Here is a 25218-nt window from a genome sequence, read left to right as displayed (position 1 = left end):
TGCACTTATTGGGCTTTGTGTGTGACTAACATCATGTGTGAGAGTGCCACTTCTGAGAATGGGCTGGTTGTGTAATCATAGGACTAAAATATGATCAAATCTCCCATATTTCTACTCTAGTTCAATTTAGTGGCATCCAGTGTCATGAACTCCAGCAGACCAATGGCTATGGTGAGATGCAGAAATGAAAGAAAAAAAAGCTTGGAAGGGAACAGTACATATATTGTAAACACAACCCTCCCCCCATTACTCTTTGAAACCAGACAAAACATCCATGGGTATGACATCGCAGACCTTCAGGAAACGGTGTCCTGCGGTTGTTGGCTGGCAGCCATTTTGTGCACCATGTGAAGTAGAAGAGCTTTTATACAAAACACCAACTACAGAGGCTACTTTCCCCAGCTCTGTATTGTCAGTCAAAGGGGTTTAATGAAGGGAGAAGAGATTCAACGTTCAATCACCTTTAATCCAGTTTGAACACCTGATCCCAAGATCAGTACTTACAAGACCGAACAACATTTAATTCTAAAGATCTGGAAAGCACAGTAATGTGAGATTGTAAGCCCGTCTCTGTACACCGGTAGCAAAATTACATTGACCTCAAGTTATGAAAGATGGGGGGGGGTGGGTCATCATAGTCAGGCGCCCTACATAGATATTGACTGGCTATCTGATCCAAGCAGGAACCAGCAGTTTTAAATACGCAAAGGAAGTGAAAAACGAAGCAGTCATATTGCACCTTGACATTGTTCGAACACCCAACAGAGACCACAAAATAGAGCATTACTTGTTTTGTTATTAGCTGAAGTACTTTTGTTATTAGCTGCAGTATCATCGTACCAAACAAAGCTCTAGCCTTGTCTTCAGCTACTTTAACAGGGCTTTGATACCTTTTCCTAATTCAATTATTTGTTTCAGAGAGTTCTCTGATGAGGAATAGATTAAGTACAATTTCATTAAGGCCATAAGATGGACAAAGTAAAAATGAAATCCTTTGTTGGTTGAAGTTTTGTTAAGATGGCGTACAGTATAATTTTGAGGGTGGAAGGGAGAGGGGAGTGTTGTTATAACTGGAGGGAATGGAATCTTGATCCACTGTGGTCTTGCTGTTCTTCATGGGTCTGGGCCTGTTCTCTCCTTACTCATCACCGGATGGCTATAAGTCCCACATCTATCAGTTTCTGGATCTTCTGAGCAATGCCTGGATTCTTAAGGTGACTGAGAGGGAGAAATAAGGGAGGGAAAACCAATTAACTTATTTTCAAACTAATTTCGCCAATTAGTGTGTGATTGTGGTGCATGTGCTGTATACTGTGTAGTGAGTGTGTACATGTGCGTGTGATGATGCACAGAGCTGGCCCGCTTACTCGCTGAGTGCCTGTGGATCCTTCTGCATCTGCTCCAGGATCATGCGCATGGCTGGGTCACTCATGATCTGCTGCACTTCCGGGTCAGCCATGGCCCTCCTCTTCACATCCTCTGGACTGTCGTCATTCCTCACGTGCTGGCTCATCAGGCAGCGCTGAATGCCCTCTGTGGCCTCCTGCACCCGGAATGGAGAGCCAGATAGTTCAACGGTTAGCCTCAGCTTTGTCAGTGACACCAACAACAACAACAAAAAGGTAGAAGAACTAAAAGCCATGGATTCATATTTAATAGATATTTCTAGGGCTCTACTTTTGGCGTTAAGTCGGCGCAATTGTCAAACGCACGTTAGTTTGCAATTTGACCAGTTAAAGCCGGCGCTCCTAATTTCAAACCCTAGTGTCAGGATTTGTTTTTACTTGTTTTATTAGGAGCTCGCTTGCGCTGAGGTGGAAATATCTAAGTTGTGTCCTTAAAATCATGCACCAAAGTACCAATTTCAGTACGCACTGGTGTTTTTTTTTAAGACCAACCGAAAGCTGGTCTTTGAGGTAACGCATGGATTTTGACAACAGAAGCGCAGCCTATCCAGCCGCGACGCACAGTACCCATATGCACATGGAACAATAGACAGGGATGCAACCTGCTGAGGGCCCAAAAAAGGTGACACTTTATTTTGTTGCACATGCAAAAAAAAAAACTGCTAGGGGGAAATGCAGGTTTTAACTAATTAAACAACAAAGAATATGATCTACATGATCAGTCTGTGTGTAAAATAAAGTGGTTAATGTTAACCTAACTCACAGCTAAAAAATGTAAAGAAAGCAACCCGATGTTATTTGTTTTCTAGACTTTACTGCAAATGACACTCAAGTCTTGAGAAAGAACAACACACTAATATTGCAGTTAGCCAAGACAGCCTTTATAATAGAACGCTTGTGACCACACACACATCTAAATATTTCACTTGGGAAAAAAACATCTTAAAGTAGAAATAGAATGAAACAAACAGGCATTCTATTTTTGCTCTATTATAGTGGCCACTATAGTAGACGTCGATCAAGTGCACAAGGCTACATGTGTGCAAAAATAAAGGTCACAGAGTTTTAAAAATTATAATCCCCCCTCACTCACACGTGTTACTGTCAAGTTCAACACAACAAAAACAATATCTTTGGGCTACACATTATTACATTGTACACGTTCTGCCTGTGGACATCTGTTCTACAATGTGCCAGCAGAGCATGATACCCTTTGCTGGCATAATTGATCTCTTTCAGGCAGAGTGTACACCTGGCATACCCATTTTTATCCACTGTATTGAAGAAGTGAGAAAGAGGGAAAGTGTGTGGTGTTCCTTCCACCTCTATAGTGGCATCCAGCTTAAGCCAGGCCCAGCTCCAGCTACACTTGATCCCTGAATCCACTTGTTTAACTTCTTATGGCTGCAGGGGCAGTATTGAGTAGCTTGGATGAAAGGTGCCCAAAGTAAACGGTCCCAGTTACTAATATATGCATAGTATTATTAGTATTGGATAGAAAACACTCTGAAGTTTCTAAAACTGTTTGAATTATGTCTGTGAGTATAACAGAACTCCTATGGCAGGCAAAAACCTGAGAAAAAATCCAAACAGGAAGTGGAAATTCTGAGGCTGGTCGAGTTTCAACCAAGATCCCATTGAAATCACAGCGAGATATGAATGAGTATTCACTTCCTATGGCTTCCACTAGATGTCAACAGTCTGTAGAACTTAGTCTGATGACTCTACTGTGAAGGGGGGCCGAATGAGACTGGAATGAGTCACCACTGCCATGAGGTGAACATTCTTTGACCATGCGCGCTCACACGAGAGGCAGCTGCGTTCCATCGCTCATCTGAAGTCAATGTAATTCTCCGGTTGGAACGTTATTCAAGATTTATTTTAACAACATTCTAAAGATTGATTCAATACATCGTTTGACATGTTTCTACTGACTGTTACGGAACTTTTGGACGTTTCGTCACGTTTTAGTGAACGCGCTTTGTGACTTTGGAATTGTTTACCAAACGCGCTAAACAAAGTAGCTAATTGGACATAAATAACGGACATTATCGAACAAATCAAGCATTTATTGTGGGCCTGGGATTCCTGGGAGTGCATTCTGATGAAGATCATCAAAGGTAAGGGAATATTTATCATGTAATTTCTGGTTTCTGTTGACTCCAACATGGCGGCTAATTTGACTATTGTTCTGAGCTCCGTCTCAGATTATTGCATGGTTTGCTTTTTCCGTAAAGTTTTTTTGAAATCTGACACAGCGGTTGCATTAAGGAGAGGTATATCTATAATTCCATGTGTATAACTTGTATTATCATCTACATTTATGATGAGTATTTCTGTTGAAACGATGTGGCTATGCACTATTACTAGATGTTTTTGGAACTAGTGAATGTAACGCGCCAATCTAAACTCAGATTTATCAAACAAAACATACATGTATTGTGTAACATGAAGTCCTATGAGTGTCATCTGATGAAGATCATCAATGGTTAGTGATTCATTTTCTCTATTTGTGCTTTTTGTGACTGCTATCTTTCGCTGGAAAAATGGCTGTGCTTATTGTGGTTTGGTGTGACCTAACATAATCGTTTGTAGTGCTTTCGCTGAAAAGCATATTTGAAATCGGACACTTTGGTGGGATTAACAAGATTACCTTTAAAATGGTATAAGACACATGTATGTCTGAGGAATTTTAATTATGAGATTTGTTGTTTTGAATTTGGCGCCCTTCACTTTCACTGGCTGTTGTCATATCATCCCGTTACCGGGATTGAAAATTAACCACATACTGTTGAGGGAAAACATTAGTTAAAATTAGGTTACTAACGTTAGCTCATCTGAGTCATCTGACTTTATTAGCAAGCTAATTTCACACCATAAACTCAATTATTTGATCCGTTAAATTGGCTAATGTTGCTCAACATTACTCTGACTAGCTAACGGATAAATCAATCCAGCTAGCAAGATACTTAACAATGCTAATACTTGTTCCACCATACTTTCTCCCTCACCTCACCACCACTTTCCAAATGCCAGTTGTTTTTCAGTTACAGCTCATGACGTAACGTACGCTAACCCCATTCCGTATGTGTGCAACCGCGACATTCAAACGAGGCTGCAAAGAAAACTAAATGGGACTGTAGCGACGGTGTTGACTTCAAAATCTGGGGTGTGAACTACGTTTCTATTCAAGCGTTGACTGACATGGTAATGGCTCAATAGTATTGGAGAAAAGTTGAAAAAAACTGCCCCCTCCGACGCTGTACGTTACATCGTGACGTGTCATGGCATAACGTACAGCACGCATAAAGCAACAAATTCTGCTTACAGCCTCTCTCCACCAGGTGTAGCACTTCTCTCACCGTTTAAAAACATAAAAGGAACAGGGTAAGGGGGATACCTAGTAATTTTTTGCGTCATCACTGCAAGCTATCATGACTCTCAAAAGCCGCCGTTTACTTCTGAAGATCACTTTAGCACCGCCCTAAAAACTCGATTCAAATTCGACACAAAACTTAAAATAGGTATGTAACGACACATTATATAAACTCTTTATAGTGTTTTATTTACATTTTAGAGGTGATAAGGTGATAAGTTGGACAGATCGAGTGAAAAAAATCTGTTTCCCCACAGGACATCTCTCCTTCTCACTATCACGCATTAGTTTCGCTTCCCCACCCGCCATTTTTAAAAAGCGATGGGCATCATGAAGGTCTCGTCATTGATTTTGTTGGAAAGGGGAGAAATTGTGCTTTACAATGGTATTGATATTACAGTTGATCTGGAAGTATTACATTTTTTGGGCGCTAAAATAAAGGTCAATTGTGCGGACCAGCGTGATGTACAAAAGTGAGTTAGCGCGCACTTATGCTGTAACTAGTAAATGAGTTGTCTCTTCTTTCTTCAGTCGAGTGCTGCTCTGCATTCTGTTGTTATGTGAACGATTGGCTGAGCCTTGGATACAGCCACTAGTATTGCTCCAAATGCGCATTACTCGTTCGCTTACAGCCAGTAGTGATCCAAACACTGGATGTTTTTTTTAACTTTAAATCACTTGTTACTGTAGCCTATGCTATTTAATAAACTGTCATATCAGTCCACAGTGGACTAGGACGAGAAAATTCCGTGCCCCCAGCCGAATTTAAATTGATGACAACACAAAGCCCGTCAATAACCTACAGAACTTGAGACAAGCACATGCAGTATTAAGCCATGGAACACCTTGATTGGCCAGTGAGTGGCCCAGCTCTTTCGCACCACCAACAGCTATTGTGCTCATAATAACGGCTGTGAAAGCTACTAAAATATTTCTGACACACCCCTAGACCTGTAACGCTACTGCCAGCGCTTAGATTTACCATTGCGTTATGTTTGTTAAAATAGAGTAAAGGAGATCCTGCTAGTATACCAATATAAATCTGTCATACTGTACCTTGGAGGTAGAGTCAAGCTCCAGAGCCTTCTCGTAGGCAACCATCGCTTTAGTGAAATCTTTCATGGCCTCCAAAGCTGCTGCCTTCCGTGTGTATCCCTTTACTGTGGAGAGAGACGTTAAATGAGGTCTATGCTTTTAAAGGGCCCACGTTCGATACAGTTCAAAACAACTGCACGTCAGCATTCAAGTACTCAAGACACAGCCTATTGCTTTCAGTCTCCTGATGCCCAAAATCAAGTAAGAGCAAAAAAGTAAACAGGCCTGCTATTAGAAAAGCTATGGGACCTGTATGTGCAAACTAAAAGAATGGTGGACTGACAAGAGTTTGAGTAAAATACTCCTTCAAAAGAGGTATTATCGAGGTTTGAAATCAACTTATGTACATTTCAAACCCCCCCATTTTGGACTTGACGCTGTATGGTCCATACATGCATTATAAACCATCTGTAGTCATCTCCTAGCCTATGAATCCCCAAAATTGTACATTCAATTCTTACGGGATTTCGTGCACGTTAGCTAAGCCCGTTCCTTAATTTACTGCTGCGCGCTCTGCAAAACGGAGTTGCTTGCATGCTTTTTTAAATGAAAGCGAGAAAAAAATCAATATAACTATATGAATGCATCCAAAGTTGAACGCATCACAAATTAACAGTTGGATATAGTAGACCTTGACAGTTAATGTCACTTATCTTTCAATGCATTGATCCGGACACAAAGTAGCCCAATCAAAAAAATATGCTTTTTGGACCAGCAAATATGTAGGCTACAGATGAGTTGGCATTTCAGCCGCAAATACATTAAAAGATCATTTCAACCCGATCAGAAGCATTGTGGTCACAATCTTGCTTCCTAAATGGTATCACTGACGTGTCTTGATGAATTTGGGTACTAAGGATTTTGCTTACTTCCATCCATTTAGATGTATTGGCTATAGAAGTGTTTCCCCCCTTTATAGATTATAACATTGTGGCCTACCTTCCTGTAATGTCAATAACCCAAATCAATAATTGCATTTGTCCTTTGTGAGTTTATCAACACCAAACGGCTATCCAATGGTAGTCCAAAACACACTGCAGCTATCGATTGCCCCAGCTGTCCATCATGTAGCCTAAGGCTTCTATAATATATAATATACAGGCTACCAGACGTGCAGAGAGTAGGGTATTTGATGCAAACATAGAAGTAGCCTATACCTTTTCCAATGTAGCCTACAAAATTACATTATCACATTGACAACTCCCAGTCACCTCGCTCGTTCGCTGGCTAGTACCCTACGTCAACCTAACCTGATGGAATCATGCCCAATGAGGTTGCAAGGTTAAAGTCGGCCGAGTAATGTCCAATGAGGTTGTGGGGTGGGCCCAAAACATCTCATTGTGCACACACTGGCAGGGCTAGAGAGCCACAACGTGTTACACAAAATTCACAATTTTCAGAGACCCTTTTTGGGTCTTGAGTGCTACTTTCAAAACTACTGGCTTGAAAGTCGACAAAACCTTAATAACGCATCTTTAACACAAATATAAAGCAGTTTCAAAGCTCAATACATACTGAAGGCAGGGTCAAGTTTGATACAGTCCTCGCAATCCTAAAAGATAGAAGAAAATATCAGTCAGTCCTTTTTGACTGATGAAGTACTACAGTGGATATAATATACAAGAAAATCAAGCTGGTGTTTATAAATTAGTAATGGCGAGGATGAAGCTCATACATGCATGGCACGACTGTAGTGAAGTGTGCTGTACCTTCAGGGCAAGTTGGAACTCCAGCAGCTTCGTGTAGCAGGCAGCTCTGTTGCTGAAGAGCTTGGCGTCATTGGGGTTCCTTTTGATGGCCTCTGAGTAATGTCTCATGGCTGAAGGATAGTCTCCTGTAGAACAGAGAGGATAAACACAGCATGTCAGATATCCTCACACTACCAGGGAATCTTTGGAACACACACACAACTCAGGGCTGCCAACATTTGAAGAAGGTTTGGAGTGAGATTTGCTATGTGAATTTCATTGCCCCCTGGCACAACCCCTAGACCAGAATATTTTACTGTGTTAAAGCTAATTTCCTGCAATGCTATGTATTTTGACATGGCTTAGGCCCAAGACCAGGGTGGAATATAATATATATAAACTCAGCAAAAAAAGAAACGTCCCTTTTTCAGGACCCTGTCTTTCAAAGAATTCGTAAAATTCCAAATAACTTCACAGATCTTCATTGTAAAGGGTTTAAACACTGTTTCCCATGCTTGTTCAATGAACCATAAACAATTAATGAACATGCACTTGTGGAACGGTTGTTAAGACACAAACAGCTTACAGACGGTAGGCAATTAAGGTCACAGTTATGAAAACTTAGGACGCTAAAGAGGCCTTTCTACTGACTCTGGAAAAACACCAAAAGAAACATGCCCAGGGTCCCTGCGTGAATGTGCCTTAGGCATGCTGCAGGGAGGCATGAGGACTGCAGATGTGGCCAGGGCAATAAATGGCCATGTCCGTACTGTGAGAAGCATAAGACAGCGCTACAGGAAGACAGGACGGACATCTGATTGTCCTCGCAGTGGTAGACCACGTGTAACACCTGCACAGGATTGGTACATCCAAACATCACACCTGCGGGACAGGTACAGGATGGCAACAACAACTGCCCGAGTTACACCAGGAACGCACAATCCCTCCATCAGTGCTCAGACTGTCCGCAATAGGCTGAGAGAGGCTGGACTGAGGGCATGTAGGCCTGTTGTAAGGCAGGTCCTCACCAGACATCACCGGCAACAATGTCGCCTATGGGCACAAACCCACCGCTGGACCAGACAGGACTGGCAAAAAGTGCTCTTCACTGATGAGTCGCGGTTTTGCCTCACCAGGGGTGATGGTCGGATTCGCGTTACACCGAGGCCTGTACTCTGGAGCGGGATCGATTTGGAGGTGGAGGGTCCGTCATGGTCTGGGGCGGTGTTTCACAGCATCATTGGACTGAGCTTGTTGTCATTGCAGGCAATCTCAACGCTGTGCGTTACAGGGAAGACATCCTCCTCCCTCATGTGGTACCCTTCCTGCAGGCTCATCCTGACATGACCCTCCAGCATGACAATGCCACCAACCATACTGCTCGTTCTGTGCGTTATTTCCTGCAAGACAGGAATGTCAGTGTTCTGCCATGGCCAGCGAAGAGCCCGGATCTCAATCCCATTGAGCACGTCTGGGACCTGTTGGATCAGAGGGTGAGGGCTAGGGCCATTCCCCCCAGAAATATCCAGTAATTTGCAGGTGCCTTGGTGGAAGAGTGGGGTAACATCTCAGAGCAAGAACTGGCAAATCTAGTGCAGTCTATGAGGAGGAGATGTACTACAGTAGTTAATGCAGATACTGACTGTTACTTTTTATTTTGACCCCTCCTTTGTTCAGGGACACATTATTCCATTTCTGTTAGTCACATGTCTGTGCAACTTGTTCAGTTTATGTCTCAGTTGTTGAATCTTGTTATGTTCATACAAATATTTACACATGTTAAGTTTGCTGAAAATAAACGCAGTTGAGTGAGAGGATGCTTCCTTTTTTGCTGAGTTTATATTTTTAACCACAGGTCAGGTGTATTCAGGATACTTTGAACAATAAATGAACAAAAAACATTTGACAACCTTGTTACTTTTAGATTTTGGCGGATAAATTTCAAAAACATTTTTTTTTGGTGGTTTGACACTTTATTCAGATAGTAATGAGATGGGGTAGATCGGCAAATGCTAGAAAAAGTGGGAAGGTTGGAAGCAGGAATTGATCCCAGTTCTCAGGTGGAAAGTTGTATGCGACATGTCCCGGCAGTGTTACCACTGTTACAGGCTTTGGTTGGACATTAGCACTCAGAGCTCAACAATTGGTGTTACCTCATTAGTCAGTATGTGTTACACCTGTGCTGGTTTGTCATCTCATTAGTGGGAAGGTGTTTCACCTGCGCTGGCCCAGAGGATATTTAAGAGTGGCTGGCCAGTGCTCCAGTCTTGAGAGATGTGGAGGATTAACACCTTTAGTTGGCTCTCCCCATTTGATTTCTAGAAAAACAAATCCTTCATCTGATGTCTTCTGTTGCTCCCATTTCTCCTGTCTAAGTTTGGTGTGGATTTTAATTTTGTTTGCCTCTTCTTGGGCAGATTTAGTGGGTGCTCATGGTGGATGTCTTTCCACTCCCAGTTGTTGCTAGTCAACTTTCTTGACTAGCAACTTTCTTGCTAGTCAAATCTATTTCATTTTGGTCTGTGACTTAGTCCCCTCTTCTGTTTGAGACATTTGGTTTTCTTGCTGGGGAATGTAATACCACTACACTGAGGCTCTGCACAGGAAAATCATTAATGGTTGATGGCAGTTGGTAACCAAATCATAGATTGCAGTCTCCTTGTCCATAGACTGCCTTCAATATTTAGTAATTTGGCTGAACTCTTAAATTAAGGCTTCAAGAAAATCCTGCTAGCTCTCCAGGAGGTTTGGCCACCCCTGATCTGTTTCTGAAGTGCTGGGTGTTTGAATACATTTCTCAATCAGACCAACCTTTCTCAATCACTCAACCCAACCTTGGTTGAGAGCTTCAAGTTCCTTGGTGTCCACATCACCAACAAACTAGAATGGCCCAAACACACAAACAGTTGTGAAGAGGGCGCGACAAAGCCTATTCCCCCTCAGGAAACTCAAAAGATTTGGCATGGGTCTTGAGATCCACAAAGTTCTACAGCTGCAACATTGAGAGCATCCTGATTGGTTGCATCACTGCTTGTTATGGCAATTGCTCGGCCTCTGACCGCAAGGCACTACAGAGGGTAGTGCGTAGGGCCCAGTACATCACTGGGGCTAAGCTGCCTGCCATCCAGGACCTCGACACCAGGCGGTGTCAGAGGAAGGCTCTAAAAATTGTCAAAGACCCCAGCCACCCCAGTCATAGACTGTTCTCTCTACTACCGCATGGCAAGCGGTACCGGAGTGCCAAGTCTAGGACAAAAAGGCTTCAACAGTTTTTACCCAAGCCATAAGACTCCTGAACAGGTAATCAAATGGCTACCCAGACTATTTGCATTGTGCCCCCCCCCCCAACACTTTTACGCTGCTGCTACTCTGTTTATCATATGCATAGTCACTAACTATACATTCATGTACATACTACCTCAATTGGCCCGACCAACCAGTGCTCTCCGAACATTGGCTAACTGAGCTATCTGCAATGTCCCGCCACCCACCATACTAACTCAATCAGCCCGACTAACCGGTGTCTGTATGTAGCCTCGCTACTGTTGTTTTTCCATTGTCTTTTTACTTCTTACCCATTGTTCACCTAATACCTATTTTGCACTATTGGTTAGAGCCTGTAAGTAAGCATTTCACTAAGGTCTACACCTGTTGTATTCGGCACACGTGACAACTTTGATTTGATTCGAGAAAATATCAATATCAATATTCAGGTGGCTGATGCCTTTAAGTTAAAGATCCTTGTCCTCATCGTACTCTACATAGACAAAATATGATGCGTGTATGAGCTGATACACTGGCAAAATTGGGTAGTGGAATAATAAGACAAGTGTGGGGAATAAGTGTTCTTGCTGACAACAGTAATTACCCTAGATTTTAGCCACCCAGACAGCTGATGAAACGGAAGAGTATTCGTTTGTAAAAAAAAAAAGCCCTTTTTTGGGGATGAAGTCATTCTGATTGGCTGGGCCTGGCTCCCCAGTAGGTGGGTCTGGCTCCCATGGCTGCGCCCCTGCCCAGTCATATGAAATCCATAGATTAGGGCCTAATGGATTTATTTCAATTGACTGATTTCCTTGTGAACTTTAACTGAAATTGTTGCGTTCATATTTTTGTTCAGTATAGATAAAAATCTCCTGAAGACAAGATTACCAATCTTCCCCTACATCTAACCAAATTATTTGTCTATTTATCCCTCTCCCTCTATAATCAAACTTAGACTTTTGGGTTCACAATGTTTGACAAAAATTATTTTCATAGTTCCAAATCAGATCACCCTGCCAAACTTCCCTACTAAAACGTACTGTAGGTCTGTCTGCTGCCTTTTCATTGTCACAGTCTAAAAGCCAATCTCGAAACGAGGGGACTAATGTAAATGTGTATTAAATCGACTTTAGTACATGCTATCAAAAGGCTGCATTCTGCAATAGGGACGGGAGTTACAGCAACCTCATTTTGTTGACAACATTGTACATAAAACAGAGCTACCGTGCTGTTCTTTCTACAGTTTTATAAACTCAGCAGAGAACGTTTTCATTTTCTCCATTAAACTCCATTCTAATCTTGAGGGGCGTTTCTTTAAAACATGCTTCCAATCCCATTGATCCCTTACATAACTAGACCAATCATATTCTTCAATGTGCCGCGGTTCACAGTGCTGTGGCAAGACAGGACAATGAGGTTCCGCTCGTGATGTTAAATTGCAGGAGCAGACGCAACGATTTAGAGCACAGTTGAAAAGTTAAACGCACTATATACAATGGACTAATGAGACAAATAAAAAAGCAGTACTTTCCAATGCATGCGATTATAAGAGGTGGCGTGAGAACGGTCAAACGTGTGTCACGGCCAATGCGTGAGAGTTCGCAGCTCTGTACAACTGCTCGTTGATAATCTAAAATGGTACGCAGACAACTAGAGAAACCGTACCACTAAGCGCACCAATAGGAATGACACACTTTCAAAAACTGTAGCTCAAAACGCACACCTTTCTGGAAGGACTCGTTGCCCTTGTTCTTCTCTTCCAAGGCCTGCTCTGGGTTGATGTAGGCCAGCTTCTCCTGCTCCTTCAATACCTTCTCCGCCTGCAGACACAACGGGATAGTGAGCAACGATTGGTCGGATTGGTCATCTACCCCAGAACAATGTATCCCGTCAGCCCTCATTCAATACGGGCAACACTTTCTGTACCTGCTGGCACTTCTTAAGGACATCAGGGGTGCGATGCTCTGTCAGACTCTTGTTGTAAAATTGGACTGCTTCTTTGTATTTTTCCTGCTTGAAGTACGAGTTGCCAATCCTAGCCAAGGCCCTGAGAGAGGAGGATAGGGATAAAGAGACATTAAGCATGGAGTGTATGCACTTAAAATTAGAAAGCTGGATGACTCATGCTGACATGTACATTTCCCTGGTTTGTAGCAGAGCCCAACGTTACTCAAATGTGACCTGGCAATGGTGAATACGACTTAATTGGCTGCTTATTCAGGAGACCTCCTCTTCCCTCATCCCATGATTGTTTGTCCCCAGCAGACACCTAGCAGTTTATACCCTAGAGGGTGACTCGCATGTATAATTATTTTCAGTGAATTGAGAAGGAACTCACTTGGCAATCTGTCTGTAGTCCTCCCGGTTCTCTCTGCCCACCTCGATGGCCTTGTCACACAGCTCCCTACACTTCTCATACTCTGCCTTCTCAAAGAACACAGCTGGGATGGACACAGAAAAAGAGAGGAGATACTTTAGAAACCAATGCAACTACCGTAATTTCTGGACTATTAAGCGCACCTGAATATAAGCCGCACCCACTGAATTTAAAAAAAAATGTATTTTGTACATAAATAAGCTGCACATGTCTATAAGCCGCAGGTGCCTACCGGTACATTGAAACAAATGAACTTTACACAGCCTTTAAACGAAACACGGCTTGTAACAAAAATAAATAGGCTTTTAAACGAAACACGGCTTGTAACAAAAATAAAAAAAATTGCAGTAAACAGTAGCCTACCAAGAAAGTCATTGGTCACTATCTTCCTCCTGTGCACTGAAACCACTGAAGTCATCTCCTTCGGTGTCGGAGTTGAATAGCCTCAGAATTGCTTCATCCGATGTTGGATCGTTTTCATTGTCGCTCTCGTCACTTTCATCCGGAGGCAAATTCCCCGCTGAGCTCATGCTGCCCTCTTCAACACGCAGCAGTCCAGCCTTTCGAAACCCGTTGATGATAGTGGATCTTTTGACAATGCTCCACGCTGTCAGGACCCACTGGCAGACTTGACCATAAGTTGCTCTTCGCATGCAGCCCGTTTTAGTGAAGGATTTCTCCCCACTTGTCATCCAAGCCTCCCACTGAACACGGAGCGCCACCTTAAATGCACGATTTACACTGATGTCGAGTGGCTGCAAATACTTTGTTGTGCCCCCAGAAATCACAGCTGGAATTGAGTTTGTCCTCTTGATGGCTTCTTTCACAGAATCTGTTATGTGGGCCCTCATGCTGTCCAACACGAGCAATGCCTTGTTCTTGTGAAAGAATCCTCCCGGTCGCTTGCCGTAACACTCCGTATGCCATTCATGCATTAGGCTTTCCGTCATCCATCCTTTCTTGTTGACTTTCACAACAATTCCTCTCTGGAATTTTTCTTTTGGCATCGTCATGCGTTTGAAAATCAACATCGGTGGAAGCTTTTCTCCCGATGCCGTGCAGCTCAAAACACAGGTGAAGTGTGTTTTTTCATGCCCAGTTTTCAGCGTGATGGATGATTCGCCTTTCCTGTTGACAGTCCGAGTGAGAGGCAGGTCAAACGTCAGAGGAACCTCATCCATATTTATGATGTCGTGCGGGCCGATGGAATGCTCCGCTATCTTTGCATCAGTGAATTTGCGGAAGTTTGAAACTTTTTCCTCGTAGTCGGGAGGGAGCTGCTGACACAGACTCGTCCGTACCCTGATGGACAGGCCTTTACGTCTCATAAATCTTAGACACCACGATGGTCCACCTCTAAAATCCTCAAACTTCATTGCGGTGGCGATTGTTTTGGCTTTCAGTCGGATCTGCACAGTTGAAACACCTCGGCCGTCTGCTCTCTGTGTGTTGACCCAGTCTTCAAGCTCATTTTCTAGTTCGGGCCATCTGCTTTTCTTCTCTGAAAGCTTTTGTTGTCTTTCTGCACTGAGTCAGTTCCTCACGCTGCTGTTTCCAACGTCTTATCATCGACTCATTAAGGCCAAGCTCCCGTGCAGCAGCTCTATTTCCTTTTCCAACAGCCAGATCGATCGCCTTCAACTTGAAAGCTGCATCATATGCATTTCTCCGTGTCTTTGCCATGATGAGGGTGACAAAATGACTACCGTAATCAGAATGATGGGAAGTGACAGTGCTCAGTTTTTTGGCGGCATGAATTTGTGAAAGCGGGAAAAATCCATAAATTAGCCGCGTCATTGTATAAGCCGCGAGGTTCAAAGCGTGGGAAAAAGTAGCGGCTTATAGTCCGGAAATTACGGGTAGCTCATTATCAATCCGATTTTAAAGATCATGAAATCAAAGTCATACTACATTACATTGACTGCATGATGCTGCCACGAGATAATTTCCATGGTAGGAAAAGCTCTCACTTGGAGTGTTATTGAGTAGACTGTATAGCCTTTTGACAATAATTCTTATAAACCGGACAAAACTATTCTGCAAAATCACTTGCTGAGGACCCACATAAAATTATTAAATGTTATGCTGCTTTATCTGCCCTTGACCGTATGGAAATATACATTTTTATTAAGGGGTAGAAATGTTCACTCAGTTAATCACATGATTCTGATTAAGCCAAATAATTCCACAGCCAATTAGTTATCATGGATAAAATGACTTTTTTTTTTTTTTTAACTATACAGACTTCAGAGAAATGCATCACTGTGGATAGTTAAAATGGTAAAACTAGTTTAAGTCATGAAATATTAACGCCTCTCCTAAAACCATATTTTAACCTAAGGCGGCAGCTAGAGCGAGTTGTAGAAGATTCTAGAATTCACTCACACACTATGGTCTCTGTCTGTCTGTGTGTAGTGATAATTCTATACCTGCTTGGTTTGAAATATATGTCATGTTGGTTGGGTCGTGCATGAGGGCTTCTTCATAATGTTTCAGTGCAGTGGCAAAGTCTTTCTTCTTGTATGCCTCGTTCCCCAGGTCCTTCTCCTTCAGAGCCTGTGAAAGCAGAATGGACATTTAAGCTGTAAAAGACAAAGTGCTGAGAGGGCAATAAATATTGCAAATCAGTCTGGGTGCAGAGAGGAGATGCATGCATTAATTACTATTTCCCTCAGACTGAAGGTCTATAGCCCTCAAACTCAACTCTGGACCCCGAAGCCAGTTCCACTAGGTTGTTTTTTTTATTATAAATTGTTACCCTCTAATCAGGGACTGCTTTAGACCTGGGACACCAGGTGTGTGTGCAATTAATTATCTGGTAGACCAGAAAAGCAGCAGGCTCCGGAACTTGTAGGGTAGGAGTTGAATACCCCTGGTCCATCTATTTACCTGTCTCTTGTTCTCGGGTAAGTCTTCCTCCTTGGGAGTAGGTGGCTGAGTCTCTTTGCGTTTGGGAGGAGGGGGTGGAATGGGCTCGTCGTCTTCATCCATGCCTGCCAAGTCTAACCCCAGCAGGACTGACAGGGTGGTCATTACTCTCGGGTCCTGGAGCTTCCTACAGGAAGAGGGACAGAGGCAAAGAGTATTTGATTCAGATCACAGAAAAGTAATAGGAGCCACAAATTAATTTAGTGTTCTGGGGCATATTACTAGAGTCAGACAGTCTGGCATGATGATCTTTGTGCTGAATTAATTTTGCATTAGGAAGGGGACTGCATCAAAGTATGCAGTATATTTCTAAATGTACAGATGTAGTGCAACAAGACCAGTGGTATCCATGGAAACACTCACGAGCCAAGCTCAGACGGTTTATCCCTGAGCTGCTCCAGTAGCGCTCTGTACTCTGGATCTTTCATCAGGGCATGGGTTCGAGAGTCACTCTCCAGCTTCGCAAACATGTTGGGCATGGCAAAGGGGTTCATCATCTTTTTTTCTGGTGAGGCAAGATGAGGTGAAATTCACCACAGGCCAAATAAAGAATGGTGCGCAAACAAGATCCCATTGTTTTCTTTATAATCATGTGAGGGAGTGTGCCGTTCAAATGTTTTTACCTGCTAGCCGGGCTTCTATGTTCTGCAGTCCCTCCTTGAGCTGCTGATTAGTGGGTTCTTGTCTGAATCCCTCTTGGTAAGTCGCTTTGGCATCCTCAAACCTTCCAAGGAACTCCTGGGCTGCTGCTTTCCTTGAGTACCCCTGTGCAAACAAAGGTCATGGCAATGGAGGCATATCACTTTTGACAACAGCTAGTACAAATCTACGACGCCCTCTGGACAACTGATGTCGTCTCACCTTTCCCCAGTCAGGTTTAATCTTGATGGTCTGACAGGCGTCCTCCAGAGCCCTCTCGTAGTTACCATTCTTGGCATGGGCAGCTGAGCGATTGCTGAAGAGGACATGGTTTGAGGGGTCGAGGGCCAATGCTTCGGTGTAGCAGCGTATGGCTTCGTCAATTTTCCCTGCACTCAGTGCCTTGTTGCCCTGATCTTTCAACTGTGACACCTGTGAGTGGAAAAATGGACTTTGATAAATTCACTTTAGCAAAATTGTAAACATATTGCCCGGTATAGTACTTGTCAGTTTAGTGAAAAAAACGCAATCTTGATTTGGCCTATTTGAGATCTGTAAACATCAATCTGATTCCTAAAGCAGACAGGGTCTGTAGGAACTAGCTGTAAGGTTTAACCCGTCCCAAGCCAGTCACCTGTTCCTGACACTTATATGCCATGAGGATGAACGCAGAAACCTATCCTTTACCATGATGCATATTAGCTATGTTTCAGCTAAACCATGTAGGTTAACGCACATTTGAAAGATGATTTACTGAGGTGAACTGCTGCTATATGATAGCCAGCTAGTAAATTTGATTTCTGACTGTCTTGTAGTCCTGCCCAACGCGAACTGTTAGCTAGCTAGCTAACTTGTCAGCCATGTCCTCTTGCTAGCTAACCAGTACCCTAGCTAGCTTGATAGTCATGTTAACGTTAGTAAACTTGAATTAGCGAGCTACCTAGCTAGCAGTAATGTTAGCAATTTCAGAGCATAAAGTCATCGTGGCTGCACCGGATCGACAGAACAGGCCTATGTTAGCTAGTTAACGTTATAATAGCTAGGTACATACATAGCTATCAGTAACGTTAGTTAGCTAACTATCTAATCGGCTGGTTATACTCACTGTAAATGACACTCGCTCTGGACAAAAATATTTGCCGTCTAAATTAGATTCGATTGTAGATACAATTTAACTCAATTGTTAGCCAGCTAATATTATAGTAACATTACCGGTTAGCTAACAATAGCACTTGAGTCCGCATAGTAAAATATCTAGCTACTGCTTTCTGTCAATCTTAAAATAAGTCAAACACCCCTTATTGACCACCAATACCGTTATAAACGGTGCCACAATACTGTACATCTCACAGAGAAAATAGTTTGACCATAACATTGATGACAATTGCTACTCAATTGATACTCACTTTCTCCATGTTGTAACCATGAGGTTCCAGAAACTACTGTGAGACGACAGGATGAGCTCCACCCCCTGCAGAATATGAATCTAGGTTGCCAGATAATTTTTACTTGTCTAAATCTATCCAAAAGTCTCAGTTTCCTCTAATTGGTTTGTCTTATTTATATGGTATGTAGCTATGTATTATAACATGTATCAATATAAAAAGTGTTTTTATAGATTAGATTGAGAACCAAACTGTGCTCATACACTAATCCTATGATCACTCTGGTATGCATCGTAACGCCAGTGCCTTCCCATATATTTCTGAAATATTGCGTTACGATGTATGATTGGTTCAGTTTAGTGAATCGAGGAAATCTCAGCAAACCAGAGGCTAGTTCGCGTTGAGTACGACGAGTAAAACAAGCGTCAAGTTACCTAGTTCTAGAAGGCTCTGTAGGTTTTTTATTTTATTTAACCAGGCAAGTCCGTTAAGAACAAATTTTTATTTACAATGACAGACTACCCCGGCCAAACCCGCTGGGCCAATTGTGCATAAGTGTTAAAGTATTAACTAAATAAACTAAAGTAAACAAATAAATAACAATAGAAAAATAACATTAACGACTGTGAACTAGATGTTTTCTATTGATCTTTTATTTAGGGATCTGGAACCTCTTCACTAGTTGTGCCGGATAGGAGGGAGGTGAAATAGGGCACATTTTTGCTTTCTGTTTTTTAATGTTCCCTAAACGGGTCAATATCCTAATTATTTCAAGATGGAATTATCTAGACGTATTGCTAAATACTTGTGGTTCTTATCAATCATCAGTTGCGTGTGATATGTTGTCCTGATATGACAAAAGTAACAAATGGACAAAATAATTTAGAGCCAAATCTCCTCTTAGAAAGCCCTGAATATATAATAAAGAATGGAATATACATGTGATGCAGGAAAACTTCAATTCGTTTTATCTAAATTCTACGAGCATGTCACATGTGCAGCCAGAGGAAAAGAACTCTAGACCACCTTTACTTCACACACAGAGACGCATACAAAGCTCCCCCTCGCCCTCCATTTGGAAAATCTGACCGGAATTCTATCCTGACTCCTGCTTACAAGGAAAAACTAAAGCAGGAAGTACCAATGTCTCGCTCAATACGGAAGTGGTCAGACTACAGGACTGTTTTGCTTGCACAGACTGGAATATGCAGTGGTGTAAAGTAAATTTCAAGTACTACTTATGTCGTTTTTTGGGGTATCTGTACTTTACTATTTATTTTTGACAACTTTTAATTTTACTTCACTACATTCCTTGAAAATAATGTACTTTTTACTCCATACATTTTCCCTGACACCCAAAGTACTCGTTACATTTTGAATGTTTAGCAGGACAGGAAAATTGTAAAATTCATGCACTTATCAAGAGAACACATGGTCATCCCTACTGCCTCTGATCTGCTGGGCTCAATAAACACAAATGCATAATTTGTCAAATATGTCTGCATGTTTGGGTGTGCCCCTAGCTATCCGTAAATTTTAAAAACAATAAAATGGTGCCATCTGGTTTGCTTAATATAAGGAATTATAAGTGATTTATACTTTTACATTTGATAATAAGTATATTTAGAACCAAATACTTTTACTCAAGTAATATTTTACTGGGTGACTTTCTATTAAGGTATCTATACTTTTACTTAAGAATCACAATTTGTTACGTTTCCCACCACTGGGAATATGTTCCGGGATTCTTCCGATGGCATTGAGGAGTATACCACATCAGTCACCTGCTTCCTCAATAAGTGCATCGATGACGTCGTCCCCACAGTGACCATAAGTACATATCCCAACCAGAAGCCATGGATTACAGGCAACATCTGCACTGATTTAAAGGCTAGAGCTGCCACTTTCAAGGAATGGGACTCTAATCTGGACGCTTATAAGAAATCCTGCTATGCCCTCCGACGAACCATCAAACAGGCAAAGCGTCAATACAGGACTAAGATTGAATCCTACTACTTCGGCTCTGACGCTCTTTGGATGTGGCAGGGCTTGCAAACTATTACGGATTACTAAAGGAAACCCAGTCGCAAGCTGCCCAGTGACACAAGCCTACCAGATGAGCTAAATGCCTTCTATGTTCGCTTTGCGGCAAGCAACACTGAACCATGCATGAGAGCACCACCTGATCCGGACGACTGTATTATCACACTCTCTGTAGCCGATGTGAATAAGACCTTTAAACAGGTCAACATTCACAAGGCTGCAGGGCCAGATGGATATCCAGGATGAGTACCTAGAGCTTGCGCTGACCAACTGGCAAGGAAACAGTCAACATGAGACATGTTGACTGAAAATGGCGCTGACAGAGAGGGCTGCCGTGCATATAGCTCTTAGGAAACTTTGCAGTATTTAGTTTTTTATGTATTTCTTACATTATTAGCCCAGAATTTTTTTGTGTTTATTATGTACAGCCGGGAAGAACTATTTGATATCAGAGCGGCGGTAACTCACCAGCACGACCAACATTACGACCAGGAATACGACTTTCCCGAATCGGATCCTTTGTTCGCAACCCCCAGGGTAATTGAACTGATTCCAGAAGCCTACTCAAAACACCGCCGGTGAAGGAGAGGTACTCGGAGTGGATTTCTAGTCCGACTTAGGAGGCGTGCACACTACCCACCGCTTCCAAGTATAATACTCGCCAATGTTCAGTCTCTGTTTCATGGAAACATGGCTCTTTTGGGATATACTGTCTGAGTCCGACCAGCCAGTTGGGTTCTCAGTTCATTGCGCAAACAGGAATAAATAGAGAAGGGTGGGGGTGTATGTTTCATGGTTAACGACTCATTGTGTTATTGCGATAACATACAGGAACTCAAGTCCTTTTGTTCACCCGACCTAGAATACCACACAATCAAATGCTGACCATATTATCTCCCAAGAGAATTCTCTTCGGTTATAGTCACAGCCGTGTATATCCCCCCTCAAGCCGATAGCACAACGGTTTCAAAGAAATTCACTGGACTTTATGCAAACTGGAAACCACATATCCTGAGGCTCCATTTATTGTAGCTGGGGATTTTAACAAAGCAAATTTGAGAAAAAGGCTGCTGAAGTTCTATCAACACATTGACTGTAGTACTCAATGCTAAAACACTCGACCACTGCTACTCCAACTTCTGGGATGCCAACAAGGCCCTCCCCCACCCTCCTTTCTGGAAATCTGACCACGACTCCATTTTGCTCCTCCCTTCCTATAGGCAGAAAGTCAAACAGGAAGTACCCGTGCTAAGTACTATTCAACGCTGGTCTGACCAATCGGAATCCACACTTCAAGATTATTTTGATAACGCGGACTGGGATATGTTCCGGGTAGCCTCTGATTAATAATACTGACAAATATACTGATACGGGGACTGAGTTTATCAGGAAGTGTATAGGAGATGTTGTACCCACTGTGACTATTAAAACCTACCCTAACCAGAAACCGTGGATAGATAGCAGCATTTGCGCAAACTGAAAGCACGAACCACCGCATTTAACCATGGCAGAATACAAACAGTGTAGTTATTCCCTCCAAACAGGCAAGACGTCAGTATAGAGACAAAGTGGAGTCGCAATTCAACAGCTCAGACACGGTTCAGGCATATGTGGCAGGGTCTACAGACAATCATGGACTACAAAAGAAAAACCAGCCACGTCCCGGACACCGACGTCTTGCTTCCGGACAAGCTAAACGCTTTCTTTGCCCGCTTTGAGGATAACACGGTGCCCCGACACGGCCCGCCACCAAGAACTGTGGGTTCTCCTTCTCCATGGCTGACGTGAGTAAGACATTTAAGCGTGTTAACCCTCGCAAGGCTGCCGGCCCAGACGGCATCCCTAGCCGCATCCTCAAAGCATGCACAGACCAGATGTCTGGTGTGTTTACGGACATATTCAATCTCTCCCTATCCCAGTCTGCTGTCCCCACATGCTTCAAGATGGACACCATTGTTCCTATACCCAAGAAAGCAAAGGTAACTGAACTAAATGACTATCGCCCCATAGCACTCATTTCTGTCATCATGAAGTGCTTTGAGAGACTAGTCAAGGATCATATCACCTCTACCTTACCTGTCTCCCTAGACCCACTTCAATTTGCTTACTGCCCCAACAGATCCACAGACGATACAATCGCCATCACACTGCACCCTGCCCTATCCCATCTGGACAAGAGGAATACTTATGTAAGAATGCTGTTCATTGACTACAGCTCAGCTTTCAACACCATAGTACCCTCAACTCATCATTAAGCTCGAGGCCCTGGGTCTGAACCCTGCCCTTTGCAACTGGGTCCTGGACCCAGGTGGTGAAGGTAGGAAACAACACCTCCACTTCTCTGATCCTCAACACTGGGGCCCCACAAGGGTGCATGCTCAGCCCCCTCCTGTACTCCCTGTTCACCCATGATTACGTGGCCACTCAGGCCTCCAAATCAATCATCAAGTTTGCAGACGACACAACAGTAGTAGGCTTGATTACCAACGATGACAAGACGGCCTACAGGGAGGAGGTGAGGGCTCTGGGAGTGTGGTGCCAGGAAAATAACCTCTCACTCAACATCAACAAAACAAAGGAGATGATCATGGACTTCAGGAAACAGCTGCTGGAGCACTCCCCTATCCACATCGACGGGACTGCAGTGGAGAAGGTGGACAACTTAAAGTTCCTTGGCGTACACATCACTGACAAACTGAAATGGTCCACGCACACAGGTGTGTGGTGAAGAAGGCGCAACAGCAACCTCAGGAGGCTGAATAAATGTGGCTTGGCAACTAAAACCCTCACAAACTTTTATAGATGCACAATTGAGAGCATCCTGTCGAGCTGTATCACAACTGCACTGCCCGCAACCACAGGGCTCTCCAGAGGGTGGTGCGGACTGCACAACGCATCACCGGGGGCAAACTACTTGCCCTTCAGGACACCTACAGCACCCGATGTCACAGGAAGTCCAAAAAGATCAAGGACAGCAACCACTCAAGCCACTGCCCATTCACCCCGCTATCATCCAGAAGGCGAGGTCAGTACAGGTGCATCAAAGCTGGGACCGAGAAGCTGTTTTTTAGTCTATCTCAAGGCCATCATTGTTAAATAGCCATCCCTAGCACATTAGAGGCTGCTGCCTATATACATAGACTTGAAATCACTGGCCACTTTAATAATGTTTACATTTTGCGTTACTCATCTCATATGTATATACTGTATTCTACTGTATCTGTCTATGCCGCTCTGACATTGCTCGTCCATATAATTATATATACTTAATTCTATTACTTTACTTAGATTTGTGTGCATTGGGTATATGTTGTGAAATTGTTTGATATTACTTGTTAGATATTACTGCACGGTCGGAGCTAGAAAACACAACCATTTCGCTAAACCCACAATAACATCTGCTAAACACGTGTATGTGACCAATAAAATGTGATTTGAAGTGGCTTCACTGACATTTTCAACATTTTCAATGTTTCAAGCAGACCACCATAGCCCCAGTGTCCAACAACAAGGTAACCTGGCTAAATTTCTATCGCCCTGTAGCACACATCTGTAGCCATGAAGTGCTTTGATAGGCTGGTCATGGCTCACATCAACACCATCATCCCAGAAACCCTAGACCCATTACAATTCGCAATGAAGCAATCCCTATTGCACTCCACACTGCCCTTTCCCACCTGGACAAAAGGAACAACTATGTGAGAATGCTCAGCGTTCAACACAATAGTGCCCTCAAAGCTCATCACTAAGTTAAGGACCCTGGGACTGAACACCTCCCTCTGCAACTGGATCTTGGACTTCTTGACGGGCCGTCCCCAGGTGGTAAGGGTAGGCAACAACACATCTGCCACGCTGATCCTCAACACGGGGGCGCTTCAGCGGTGCATGCTTAGTCCCCTCCAGTACTCCCTGTTCACCCACGACTGCGTGGCCAAGCATGACTCCAACACCATCATTACGTTTGCAGACGACACAACGTTGGTAAGCCTGATCACAGACAACGATGAGACAGCCTATAGGGAGGAGGTCAGAGACCTGGCAGTGTGGTGCCAGGACAACAACCTCTCCCTCAACGATCGTGGATTACAGGAAAAGGAGGGGCGAAGACACCCACATTCACATCGACGGGGCTGTAGTGGAACGTATCGAGAGCTTCAAGATCCTTGGTGTCCACATCACAAACAAACTATGATGTTCCAAACACACCAAGACAGTCGTGGTAACCTGCCTAAATGACTACCGACCCGTAGCTCTCACATCTGTAGCCACAAAGAGCTTTGAAAGGCTGGTCATGGCTCATATCAACACCATCATCACATAAACCCTAGACCCACTTCAATTTGCACACCCTCCCAACAGATCCACAGATGACGCAATCTCTATTGCTCTCAAAACTGCCCTTTCCCACCTGGACAAAAGGAACACCAACACCATCATTACGTTCTCTGACGACACAACGGTGGTCGATCTGATCACCGACAACGATGAGACGGGCTTATAGGGAGGAGGGCCGAGACCTAGCAGTGTGGTGCCAGGACAACAACCTCTCCCTCAACGTGATCAAAAGACTCCAACCACCCTAGTCATAGACTGTTATCTTTGCTACCGCACGGCAAGCGGTACCAGAGCGCCAACTCTAAGTCCAGAAGACTTCTTAACAGCTTCTACCCCCAAGCCATAAGACTGCTGAACAGCTAATCAAATGGCTACCAGGACTATTTGCATTGACCCCCCCTTTTTATGCTCCTGCTACTCGCTGTTTATAATCTATGCATAGTCACTTTACCCCTACCTACATGTACATATTACCTCGACTAACCTGTACCCCCGCACATTCACTCGGTACCGGTACCCCCTGTATATAGCCTAATTATTGTTGCTCTTTTATTTTTTATTTTATTTATTAACATTTTTCTTAACTGCATTGTTGGTTAAGGGCTTGTAAGTAAGCATTTCACGGTGTTGTATTCGGCGCATGTGACAAATATAATTTTATTTGATTTGAAGAGTGCACGGC

At 43.3% G+C, this 25218-nt stretch overlaps 1 protein-coding gene across 2 annotated transcripts; it reads right to left on the bottom strand.

The window, feature by feature from the left end:
- Positions 1-445: 445 nt before the first annotated feature.
- LOC120057255 (stress-induced-phosphoprotein 1-like) lies at positions 446-18454 on the bottom strand. Of its 2 annotated transcripts, none has more exons than XM_039005803.1 (14): positions 18180-18454; positions 16996-17205; positions 16758-16899; positions 16498-16639; positions 16096-16261; positions 15636-15762; positions 13168-13270; positions 12756-12876; positions 12553-12649; positions 7587-7711; positions 7393-7429; positions 5839-5942; positions 1368-1543; positions 446-1218 (listed from the first exon to the last, which is right to left on the bottom strand). In XM_039005803.1, the coding sequence occupies exons 1-14, from the start codon at positions 18186-18188 to the stop codon at positions 1146-1148; spliced, it is 1632 nt and encodes a 543-aa protein (XP_038861731.1). In that variant the 5' UTR covers positions 18189-18454; the 3' UTR covers positions 446-1145. The 2 variants fall into 2 exon arrangements, with proteins under 2 accessions (XP_038861731.1, XP_038861730.1); XM_039005802.1 differs by lacking the exon at positions 18180-18454 and adding an exon at positions 18089-18133.
- Between the last annotated feature and the right edge of the window lie 6764 nt (positions 18455-25218).

This window comes from Salvelinus namaycush, chromosome 12 (assembly GCF_016432855.1).
Source record: "Salvelinus namaycush isolate Seneca chromosome 12, SaNama_1.0, whole genome shotgun sequence".
In the NCBI taxonomy this organism is placed as follows: Eukaryota; Metazoa; Chordata; class Actinopteri; order Salmoniformes; family Salmonidae; genus Salvelinus; species Salvelinus namaycush.
This window is presented reverse-complemented; position numbering and strand designations above follow the sequence as displayed.